At 36.0% G+C, this 12807-nt stretch overlaps 1 protein-coding gene across 4 annotated transcripts in view; it reads right to left on the reverse strand.

The window, feature by feature from the left end:
• Positions 1–526: 526 nt before the first annotated feature.
• LOC141362603 (D-glutamate cyclase, mitochondrial-like) overlaps positions 527–12807 on the reverse strand; it is a 36334-nt gene continuing 24053 nt past the window's right edge. For all 4 annotated transcript variants that reach the window (XM_073864894.1, XM_073864895.1, XM_073864892.1 and 1 more), the window contains 2 exons: positions 2975–3129; positions 527–796 (listed from right to left, as the gene is read on the reverse strand). In XM_073864894.1, the coding sequence (XP_073720995.1) occupies positions 647–796; positions 2975–3129 (305 nt within the window). In that variant the 3' untranslated portion in view covers positions 527–646. The remainder of the gene's footprint in view (positions 797–2974; positions 3130–12807) is intronic.

The following is a 12807-nucleotide window of genomic DNA, read 5'->3' on the forward strand; positions in this document are numbered from 1 at the left end:
ATGTTTAAGGCAGATGAAACATACATTTTAGTCTGGGACTAGGATAAGCCCTGTCCAGGAAACCACCCCAATATGTACAGTATTCTTCATGTACTTAAGCCACAAGGTATTACAATCATTACATATAAAATACCATGTTTTGCAAGTGCACATAGTTGCATATTTGAACAATAAAATAAAACAAACTATTAAAACAATATCTGGTTGGCCCAACATCATTAAAACATGTCCACATTTAATAAGATAAACTACTCTTAGAAATTAAGAGGACTTCATACATCCGCTTAGTATATCATCATTTGTTTGCAGATACCAGTTGGTTAAATATTTTGTTATAAGTGAGAGACTTAATACATTTTATGTTTGGCTTAGGTGTGCACATAGTGTGAACTATATACTAATACCTCATTGGTTTCCTGCATTGACAAACTGACTTCACACGATCTATACTGAATAGGGTGGTACCACATACAATAAAACACAGATAAAAGAGCAAAAGGTTACCAACGCAGCTTGTCAGTTACACTTTGGGGTTTTTTTCGTGGAGAAGAGTGAGATTACTCACACATATTTACACGAGTCAAGCTTTGACTGGTCAAAGATCTGTATCTTGTTCATCTGTTAAACCCGCACACAAGACAATACATCATGCTGCCTGCAGGGTGAGATCTCTAAGCCGCTGTATGATGTCCGAATGGTACGGGTGAAAAGTCAATCCATCCACCTCCAGTCCCAGGTTTGCCGTCTTACCACTGCGAACGCCGTATTTCACCAAAATGTGGAGCATTTCTTCTTCCTATTTATCAAAGCAACACATTTATACAGTATAATAATAACAATTAGTTACATTTATTCTGTATAGCGCTTTTCTGCAGCACTCAAAGTGCTTTATATATGAAAGGGGGATTCTTCTGAACCACCACCAATGTGAAGCATCCACCTGAATGATGTGACAGCAGCCATATTGTGCCAGAACGCTGACCACACACCAGCTTATTAGTGGAGAGGAGACCAATTAGTAATATCACCAATTAGTATAAACTCACCTAAAGGATCATTAGGAACACCTGTTCAATTTCTCATTAATGCAATTATCTATCAACCAATCACATGGCAATTGCTTAAATGCATTATGGGGTGTGGTCCTGGTCAAGACAAACTCCAAACTGAATGTCAGAATGGGAAAGAAAGGTGATTTAAGCACTTTTGAGTGTGGCATGGTTGTTGGTGCCAGACGGGCCGTTCTGAGTATTTCACAATCTGCTCAGTTACTGAGATTTTCACGCACAACCATTTCTAGGGTTTACGAAAAATGGTGTGAAAAGGGAAAAACATCCAGTATGCGGCAGTCCTGTGGGTGAAAATGCCTTGTTGATGCTAGAGGTCAGAGGAGAATGGGCCGACTGATTCAATCTGATAGAAGAGCAACTTTGACTGAAATAACCACTCGTTACAACCGAGGTATGCAGCATAGCATTTGTGAAGCCACAACACGCACAACCTTGAGGCGGATGGGCTACAACAGCAGAAGACCCCACCAGGTACCACTCATCTTCACTACAAATAAAAAAGAGGCTACAATTTGCACGAGCTCACCAAAATTAGACAGTTGAAGACTGGAAAAATGTTGCCTGGTCTGATGAGTCTCGATTTCTGTTGAGACATTCAGATGGTAGAGTCAGAATTTTGCGTAAACAGAATGAGAACATGGATCCATCATGCCTTATTACCACTGTGTACTGTAGGCTGGTGGTGGTGGTGTAATGGTGGGTGGGATGTTTTCTTGGCACACTTTAGGCCCCTAAGTGCCAATTAGGCATCTTTTAAATGCCACGGGCCGGCCTACCTGAGCATTGTTTCTGACCATGTCCATCTCTTTATGACCACCATGTACCCATCCTCTGATGGCTACTTCCAGCAGGATAACACACCATGTCACAAAGCTCGAATCATTTCAAATTGGTTTCTTGAACATGTCAATGCCACTGTACTAAAATGGCCCCCACAGTCACCAGATCTCAACCCAATAGAGCATCTTTGGGATGTGGTGAAATGGGAGCTTCATGCCCTGGATGTGCATCCCACAAATCTCCATTAACTGTAAGATGCTATCCTATCAATAAAGAATGCCTTCAGCACCTTGTTGAATCAATGCCACATAGAATTAAAGCAGTTCTGAAGGCAAAAGGGGGTCAAACACAGTATTAGTATGGTGTTCCTAATAATCCTTTAGGTGAGTGTATAAGGGGATGATCAGTAGGCTTGATGCCGGGGCACACCACTACTCTTTTTCAAAAGACATCCTGGGATTTTTAATGACCACAGAGACTCAGGTTTAACATCTCATCCGAAGGACAGTGCTTTTTTGATAGGACCCACACAAACCACAGAGTGAGCACATGTATGTATGAAGTTTGCAGCTTTAGTAATGCATTCATGGTACTGGTCTTTTGTTTTTACGTACCATGAATGGAAATGGGAATTTTAAAAACAGGAAAATGTCTGTCGTCAACGGCCACTAGCAGCAACAACATGACAGACACAAATACTTGGGCTCACTGAAAAGAATGCGAGTATATGGTTAACAGGTCCATTCCAGACTTTGTGGCCGTGATAATTATACCTTGTGCTGGCAGAAGTTCTGAAGTGGCTTGCCCTTCACCACAAATATAAAAATGGCCAGCGTTAATGTTACCCTGTCCTTATAGATTTAGTCTAAGTCTCAGTTATCTCTACTGGATAGAGCACGGCCCCTGTTTAGGGCCTCAGTTTCCTGTCAACAGCATGCATGCAGTCACCAACAGTGTGCTACAAATCAGCCGTGATCTCTGATGCTATCACAAATCGCACAACAAAAATCCGTTGTGAGGGTTTCTTTGTGAGTCAAACTTTGTGGCTTTTGATAAAAAACATAAATGAAGGTTTTGTTGTCATTGAATAATTTGGTGTGTGTGTTAAATTAAAGGGCTTTTACCTTGGCTATGGTGGGTAAGCAGGCAGTCCACTGGCTCTGTTGCTCAGGTGTGGGATGCAGACCAAGGCCCCTTTGAATGTAACGGCGGTGTATTGAACATAGATTCAGAACATACAAAGCACACGCCACACCGTATCCGCCCCAGTTGGACACTCCTATAAGACAAGAGACAATAACTGTGAGACAGATAGTATTCAAGTTTAAAGCAAGTAGATTAAGCAATAAGGCTTTGGCTTTTGGGGATGGCTTCACATCCTTAATCTCTAAAATGCCGTGTACGTGAATCAACAGGATACAACATTTGCTCTGCCTTTAAAAATAAGACCAATCAATTGTAATCTATTAATAAAAGGATTAGATATTGATAAGTCAATGAAAGATTTTTAAAATGTAAGTTTAAATGGCTAAAACAAAGACAACTGGTTAAACAGTCAGGTTAAAGAGACATTTTCCAGCTTCCCTAGAGTTAATTTTTTTTACAGTTTTGGAATCCATTCAGCCGATCTCTGGGTCTGGCGGTACCACTTTTAGCATAGCTTAGCATAATTCATTGAATCTGATTAGAACATTAGCATCACGCTAAAAATAACCAAAGAGTTTCGATATTTTTCCTATTTAAAACTTGACTCTTCTGTAGTTACGTCGTGTACTAAGACAAGGTGCGATTTTCTAGGCAGATATGGGTAGGAACTATACTCTCATTCTGTCGTAATTATCAAGGACTTTGCTGCCGTAACATGGCTGCAGCAGACGTAGTGATATTACTCACTGCCCGAAAATAGTCCCCTTGGCTACTTTCAATAGCAGGGGACTATTTTCAGGCGCTGCGTAATATCATTGCGCCTGCTGCAGCCATGTTACGGCAGCAAAGTCCTTGATTATTATGCCAGAATAAGGGGAATAGTTCCTAGCCATATCTGCCTAGAAATTCGCAACTTCTAATTTTCCGTCGTTCTTAGTACACGATGTAACTACAGAAGAGTCAAGTTTTAAATAGGAAAAATATTGAAACTCTTTGGTTATTTTTTTAGCACGATGCTAATGGTCTAATCAGATTCAATGGATTATGCTACACTCTAAAAAAACAAACGGTGCTATATAGCACCAAAACAGTTGCTTTGGATCGTAACGATAGAAGAACCATTTTAGTGCCATATAGCACCGGTGAAGCACCAGTGAAGCATCAGTGAAGCACCAGTGTAGAACCATATAGGGGCCATATAGCACCACTATAGCACCACATATGGTTCTACATAGCACTATATGGTTCTACACTGGTGCTTCACTGGTGCTTCACCGGTGCTATATGGCACTAAAATGGTTCTTCTATCGTTACGATCCAAAGCAACTGTTTCGGTGCTATATAGCACCGTATGTTTTTTAGAGTGTAAGCTATGCTAAAAGTGGTGGCACCAGACCCAGAGATCGACTGAATGTATTACAAAACAGCAAAAATATAATGTTTAACTCTAGGGAAGCTGGAAAATGAGAATATTTTCAAAAAAAGTAGTGTCCCTTTAACTCTTTCCGCACCATTGACGAGTTATCTTGTCAATTGAGTGAAAACGCTTTCCTGCCAATGACGCTTTCCTGACGAGTTTTTACGGTAATCTACACTTCTGCTTTTATCCACTAGGTGGTGCTCTTACTCAACACTGAAGCATCCACTGGTTTAAAAACAGTAAACTCTGTGTATGTTTTGATCATCGTTCTAAATCTGATCTCTAACAAAAGTTCTTTACAAAAATGCACTTATTCTAACTTTTTGCTCAAAATTTTGTACACTACTTTTGAAGAAACCTTTCCATATTTGAGAAGTAAGGTTAGGTAAGGTAAACTTTTATTGTCCCACGTGGGAAAATTTTTCTTGGGCCATCACCCATGCTGCAGCCGTACAATACACACATTAACCCGTTAATTGGTGCTGTCCCGTGAGTGGGACACCTATGTTTACTTCAATATTTTCTATGTAAATGTTAATCTATCACGACAAACTATATATTGTTGGAAAGGTCTAAGAATTTAGTTTTCATACTTCAAAACCTTTTAGCAGTAATAATAATGCAGTAACTGTAATTTATTCATTTGTGACACAAGTAGGCAGCAAACCTCAAAGCAAACCAGCACAAACCACAGGTTTTTTTTACAATTTTATGTATTAAAAATAATACTATATTGCATTTTTATTTATTACAAATAAATTTTAACTGCTTTAAAAAAAAAAACGAATATTTTCACCTCCAGAAACTTCCCTAAAAAACATTGAAGTGTCTTCTTTAAAACAAAAAATTACCAGAATTAAAACCAAAATTAGGCTTCTAGACCAAAAAAAAAAAAAAAAAAATGCCAGAGTTATATTAATTTAAAGGTGTATATCACCGTTTCACCAACCCCTCACTCAAAAAGGGCTGTGCCAGTTCAAGGGTTAAACAATTATCATAAACACAATTCACAAATACACAGAATAGGTGTGTGACGAGACACTTAATTCACGAGTGCGAGACATTTTAAGAAATCCTCAATGATAAAACAAATGAATGACTAACTGAAATCACATTATTTTGAAATGTTTTACTAATCGAGGACTGTCCCCAACAATTATTTTGCTAATTGATAATAAAGTATTTTGATATTTTTTGGTGATAAAAATATTACGCACGTTCCAGTTGTTCGCATGTGCAGGCTGCATACGTCATCAAGCCTGGTTTATTTCAGTTTATTTCAACTGAGCATTACATTCGCAAGTCATAAGCATATTACAACAATTTACGATGAACTAAATATAATAGTAAACTTTATAATTGTTAATATTCTGTAATAAGACAGTCTTTATGAAGTATGCAGTCTACAAATGCGACCTCCAAAGGATGCACCGTTTTGTTTGAGAAATTTTTCTCCAAGAGAAATCTTGTGACATAATTAATTTCACGAAACAGATTTAATCTCGCGAGATCTCATCGCATGAGATCTCATCACACCCCTAACACAGAATAATAATTAAATAAAATTACAACTCTATACTGCCCCTACTTAACAACTTTATAAACACCGGGATGAAAGAGCTTTTGAATCTATTAAATCTGCAGCGAAGATCTTTAAACCTCCTGGCAGAAGGTAACAACTTATACTCTATGTTTAAAACATGGTATAAATCACAGACAATCTTCTCAGCGTGTCTTACAGTAGCGTGTTCATACATAGGCAGGAATGATGTCAATTCTTTTACTTAAATAATTTTTCAAGCATCTATCATCCGTAAAAGCGTTGATCTCGACTACACAGGCAGATTCCCAAACCATACTGTAACACAACATCTGATAAATGCAATCTTTAAAAAATGCATTGTATCTTAATAAAGAGATTATCTACATGGATTTTCCTGTTAGTGAGTCATCAAAAAGAACACAGAGATATTTATATGATGAGACCAGGTTGTTTTCACACCAGTTCTCAAATCTTCTAATCTTCTCAAGTCCCCATTTTTTTTTATAACCTTAAAATTGCAGTATCATCTGATACAATTATTAGAGGAGCACCTTCTGCATCCATCCATATACAAAGTGAACAAGACGGGTGAACTAACACAACCCTGAGGCTCACAGTTCTTATTCAGAGAGTGTTCCATTAACACTAACCTGCTGCCCACACGGTTGGTTAAAAAAGAGTGATACCATTTAATGATAAGAGGGTGAACTTTAAGATCCTTCAAGGATCGCAGTTAAAAGATGCGGCTGCAACATGAAAGCTGAACTAAAGACGAGCTAGTGTCCTCTAGATGCCTATTTATAAAACGTGTAATGGCTATAGCAACATCATCTGTTCTTCTATTGCTCCTGTATGGAAATTGAAATGGATCTAAAACACTACTGACCTCAGTTTTTACTAATTTAATCATGATTTTCGCCAGACACTTCATTACTATCGAGGTCAATGCCACTGGACGATAGCCATTATTCTCCTTACAAGCTTTGCTGGTACAGGGATAATAATAGAACTCTTTCAAATAGAGGGGGCTGTGTGTGTGTCTACAGACTTCTGGTAGATGGACACCAGGCTTCTGCTAGTTCTTCACTACAAGATTGCACTACCCGCTTAGACATTAGAGCCCGACCGATATATCGACAGGCCAATATTATCGGCCGATTTTGGGCATTTTTTTGGGCATCGGTATCGGCATTCATAATGGCCGATAAATGAATATTTTAAAAAAAACGGACGAAACACAGAGACACAGAGAGAGAGAGAGAGAGAGAGAGAGAGAGAGAGAGAGAGAGAGGTGAATGCGTGAGATGCAGAGAGAGAGAGAGAGAGAGAGAGAGAGAGAGAGAGAGAGAGATAATACATTTTTTAAAATAAAATTATTTTCTGATGAAAACCCAAAAATAAGTTTGGAAAATGGGGGGGTCGTCTTATATTCGGGTGTATACGGTAATTATAAGGTAGCTTATAAAGCAATATAGGGACTAATTATTACACACACACACAAACATTTAGGAGTGACCTTTATCTTGTTTAATGATAATATAAATGATGATGATATTAATAATGTCATCGTTATTTTTTGTAATTATTACTGTCAATAATTTTTGATGTTCCTCTGTTCTGTTGTGACAATAAAAGAAACAAGTTTCTTTTTAAAATGCATTATCATATTATTTTAACGCATAAATAACTACAAATAACTAATGTTAGGGAAATCTGTTTTGTTGTGCGTTTCTAAATATATATATATATATATATATATATATATATATATATATATATATATATATATATATATATATATATATATATATATATATATATATATATATCGGCCGATATATCGGAACATTGGATTTTAAAACCAACACACATTTGTATCTGTATCGGCCTTCAAAATCCTTTATCGGTCGGGCTCTATTAGACATACCATCTGCCCCAGAAGCCTTGCAGGAACAAACGTAAATACAGTCTCTTGACCATATGCTGATCAATAATTGTTTAGTAGAGTCCAGTCCAGATAAAACTTCCAGTGCATTTTCCTGTTCCCATGTAAAATCTCTTTCTTCGAACCTACAATAAAAAGCGTTCCAACTCATTTGCCTTTTTATGCATTTTTGTTTGTTTGAAAGCGGAGAGTCTGTTATTTTATATATATAAAAAATAAACCAAGAGAGGTCACACTAAATACAGAGTTTGGTTCCAAAAAAAAAAAAAATTTGTTACCACAAAAAAATCAGTTTTGTATCTGGTCAGCATTAAAAAGTATTCTTAATTTTACGCAAAATCCGATATCCGCAGTGTTATTCTGTCATCTTCCCTGTTTTTCCCAAAACGCGATAAACGCCAGTCCTCCTTCTCTGCAGAATCCAATAAATCCACTTAAACAAATCACAGCGCACCATTCCACGCATTGTAAATAACAATGGTGGCACGTTAAATACACACGGAATCCTAGTTTTCCTTATCTTCTTTGTACTTTGTGGTCCACAAACAAACAAAAACAAAATAATGCTTTTGATGGCATTGATAAACCTGACTGTAGAGGTTTTCTGTGGCGTGGAGAAAACGGAAGCCATCAAAATTGAATAATTTACGCGAGTGGCACTCAGGCAACAGAAAAATGCTGGCTGTTGCTTGTTCTCACACGGCAGCATCAAGCTTCTGTCATACTAACACACTGGCCCTCATTTATCAAAAGTGGGTACACCAAATTTCCAGCGTACACCTTGCGTACACCCAAAACCACGGTGGCTTTGAGATTTATCAATATGAACGTTGGCGTACGGCACGCTCAAATCCTACGCCAGCTCAGGAGGTGGTGTACGCACATTTTCAGTTAGTGCAGAAATGCGCAAACACTTCCTAACACCACAAAACGCACTGACAAACTATAATATATGATATATTATGACCCACTGTAAAAAAAACATAGTAATTATAAACTTCAGTGTTTATTTTTATGCAACAATGTTCAATGTTTAATTTGTGAGACTTTACCAAAGCATTTTATTTGTATGCATATGTATTCCTTCAGTTGAGAGCCTGTGCGCTTTACCTGATGTTTCAGAGCGAGCATGTGAACGGTGAGGTAATATTACCATCAAAGCGCCTTTCCGAATATTCCGCTCCCTCAGCACCGCTCGTTGAACCCAGAACGCCCTTTGATAATTTGCTAGTTCGAGAATCAAACGTCTAGCAATAAGTTATGGAATTTAAGCCTTATACATAAATGTAAAGTAAAAATCAAAGTTATGATTGAGCAGGAAGAAAAAATTGAAAGGGACTCCGTAGAGACTGTAAAGAGTTAGCAAATATTCTTCCTGGAATCTGAAGCGGCACATTGCAAGAAATCACAAGGATGTGCTACGAAAACATGGTAATGCAATAAAAGGTAAGCTAGTTACGTACCATTCGATGATAAATAAATACAGATGAGGTAAGGTAAAATGCTTGTGTTGAATGGAGCCGTAAATCCGATCATGATGACATGCGGACAAAATTATGGCCACAAATTATTTTTATGCTACATTATGGACACTTCTTTTTCTTATTTAGTCTAAAGTATGGCCATAAATTTAGAATTTGTTCCCAATATTCAACAGTTTGTTCCTTGGAATTAATTATTATAATATTTCGTAATTACTATTACAATTATTATTACTTCAAATTATGAATTAGCGTAGTAAATCATGTGGATGTCGTGGAAACAAATTGTTAATTTGAATTATATCCGGAGCTCCGTATCAAACTGGATCTAAGATACAGCTAACAAACAACTGTATGTAAATACAGAACAACACACTACAAAAGTTACTACATCATTTTAAAATATTATTTAAAAAAATTAACTGAACCATTAAGCAGACATAGAATTTAGATGTAGGCAACAGTAAATAATAATAATAAATAATAATTATTCTTCTAAATATCAATTAATAATCAAAATAATAAGAAGAATATTACAAATTGTCATCCAATTATTAATGTGTCTTTAATCCCACTCTTTAAACTCCCAAATAAAACAATTTTGTTTTTTTTCACTTCCCCGGATTCTCTTCTTTGCCGTCTTTCGTGTGTCAATGGCGTAAAATGAGGGCGTGGGGGAGGCGGAGACTTGAATTTATATGGGCGTGTTATTCTAATGACGATCGTTTTCAGCCGCGGCATTTATGAAGGGCAGATATTGCGTACACCTGAATATCAACGGTACGCACAGTTTCATAAATCAGGCGGTGAGAGGAGTGTAAGCATAATCTTACGCCAACATATACGCCCGTTTCTACGCAAGAATGATAAATGAGGGCCACTGACCCCAGGGGATCTTATGAAAAACTTTCTATTATTTTACTCGAAATCAACAAAAATCAAGCAGGACCAAAACATTTTACAGCTGATCACTGTCAAAAAAGTTCAGCGACGACGTCCCAAGAATGACAGCCGCAATGACAGGGTTATTAATATGACAAAGTATGTGTTTTGATTAATACCATAATTTTTTTAATTGCATTTTGTGGAAAAATAATCAATTTTTATAATACATTTTTGAAAATCAAATTATGAATTTGAATTTTTAATGGTATTATAATAACCTAAAGATGCTATGTGAAAGTTTGTAATCGAAAATAGTGGTTTTCATCTTGTCACTTTCTTGGTATTGAAAACACATTTTTACAGAAATTAATCAAAATGGATTTATTGTGTTTTGTAACCAAACTCTTCATTTGTACATGGTTATAAAGTTTGCATTGTAATAATAAACAGGAAGACTTAAGATATGAAAATATAGATTGATAAAGTAGTGTTTTATCATTAAAATCTCTAACTCCTATTAATTTAATACAATTTTTGGGCATACCAATATGGTGGCACGGCGGCTTCACAATTGTGACGTCATGTGCAATCTAGTCATTTAAATAGATCAGTGATCTGAACTCATTACAATATGTTTAATTACATATAACAAACAAAAATCCATGTTTCATATTCTTCCTGATCGTAGATCATATAATAATAATAATAATAATAATAATGCATTTTATTTATGGGCGCCTGTTTTTTTCAATTAGTGTATACCACTAGTCAACTAAATGAATATAACATGGCAAAGATGAATGCACATTTATATATTGATTCAATAGATTTATAGCATTTTGAACAAAAAACTTCATGGATTTATTGCATTTTGCGGAGAAAATAATCTGTTTTTATAATAAATCTTTGAAAATCAAATTATGGATTTGAATTTTAAATGTTATTATAACCTAAAGATGCTATGTGAAAGTTTGTAACAGAAATCAGTGGTTTTCATCTTTCTTGGTATAGAAAACACATTTTTACCCAAATTAGTCAAAATGGATTTATTGCGTTTTGGAGCCAAACTCTTCAAATACTGACTGATGCCTAAAGACGACATTAAGGAATGAATTTTTTTGTTTTTAATTTTGTGTGCATATTTACTGTATTTTTTGTTTGTATCTTAATAAAGAGTGAAAAATAAATATGGATGGCCATTAAAGGTCAATTGAAAAAGTGAGCACACATAATATCTTTAATAGATTTAAAATAGTGCTTTTGTAATATAGGGCAAAGTATTAGAGATTAGTATACATGCTACAGTATATTTTTTTCTAGATAACCTATAGTATTTTATAAGAATTCGATTTTTATAAAAATATGCTCTCTAGGCATAATCTTGCATGCGAAATTTGAGAACATTTAAATGGAAGTCAACATTTATACAATCGCTTTTGGTTAGGCATTGGTTAATACTTCCCCCCCAGACAGTGACAGATCCTCTTTGCTACACTTCCTCACCATCTCTGCTCTCACCAGTAAATGTAATAAATGATAGTTGGTGTGAATACCCATTGTGACTTTACAGCTCTGACAAACTCAATATACACTATTGTATATATTTGCATATACATGCTGGGAATACAGGGAGTGCAGAATTATTAGGCAAGTTGTATTTTTGAGGATTACTTTTGTTGTTGTACAACTACAGTGCTCTTGGTCAATTCAAAATGTTAACAAACCCTCAAACCTGAACATTTAAGTAGTAAAAGTGAAAGTTTGGCTTTCTTAAGAGAATATTTCTATGTACATCATTATTAGGCAACTATTAGTGTGCAGAATTATTAGGCAACTAAATGAAAAACAAAGATTTTACCATCTCACTTGTTTTTTTTCACCTGTTAAAGTGAGAATAATAAACAAACTCTACATTTAGAAAAAAAACAAATTATAAAACAATAAAAAATAAAAATATATATAAACTCAGTGACCAATATAGCCACCCTTCTTTTCAATAACAGTCACAAGCCTTCCATTCACGGATTCAGTCAGTTTCTTGATCTGGTCTGAACCAACATTGTGCAGCCACAACCACAGCCTCCCAGACACTGTTCATAGAGGTGTACGGTTTACCTTCACTGTAAATGTCCTGCTTAAGAAGGGATCAAAAGGTCTCAATAGGGTTTAACTTCTTCCACCCTGAAGCTATTTTGGGGATTTTCGCCTGGATTTGGCCTACCCAATTTCAAAAGCTTCCCATACCCACATGCAGAGGTTTACATACAAATGTTTGGTATCATTTTACAGGAAACCCTTTGAAATTACATAAAACACTGTTGAAAGTGCTAAACATGGTTGTATGTGATGTCAGTCCTCTAATAAACACAAAAATAAATAGGCGCTTTTTGATGTTTTTTTTCTAAAGTTTTTATTTAAAAGTGTATAACTCTGGCCCTGAGTGCCTCAGCTCCCTGCAGCCAGTTTTGTTTGATTCCAGCAATTGCCAGCTTACAGAGGAAAAAATATTTTTTTCTCTATCATAATCTATGCAAAAG

Source organism: Misgurnus anguillicaudatus, unplaced genomic scaffold (assembly GCF_027580225.2).
Source record: "Misgurnus anguillicaudatus unplaced genomic scaffold, ASM2758022v2 HiC_scaffold_28, whole genome shotgun sequence".
In the NCBI taxonomy this organism is placed as follows: domain Eukaryota; kingdom Metazoa; phylum Chordata; class Actinopteri; order Cypriniformes; family Cobitidae; genus Misgurnus; species Misgurnus anguillicaudatus.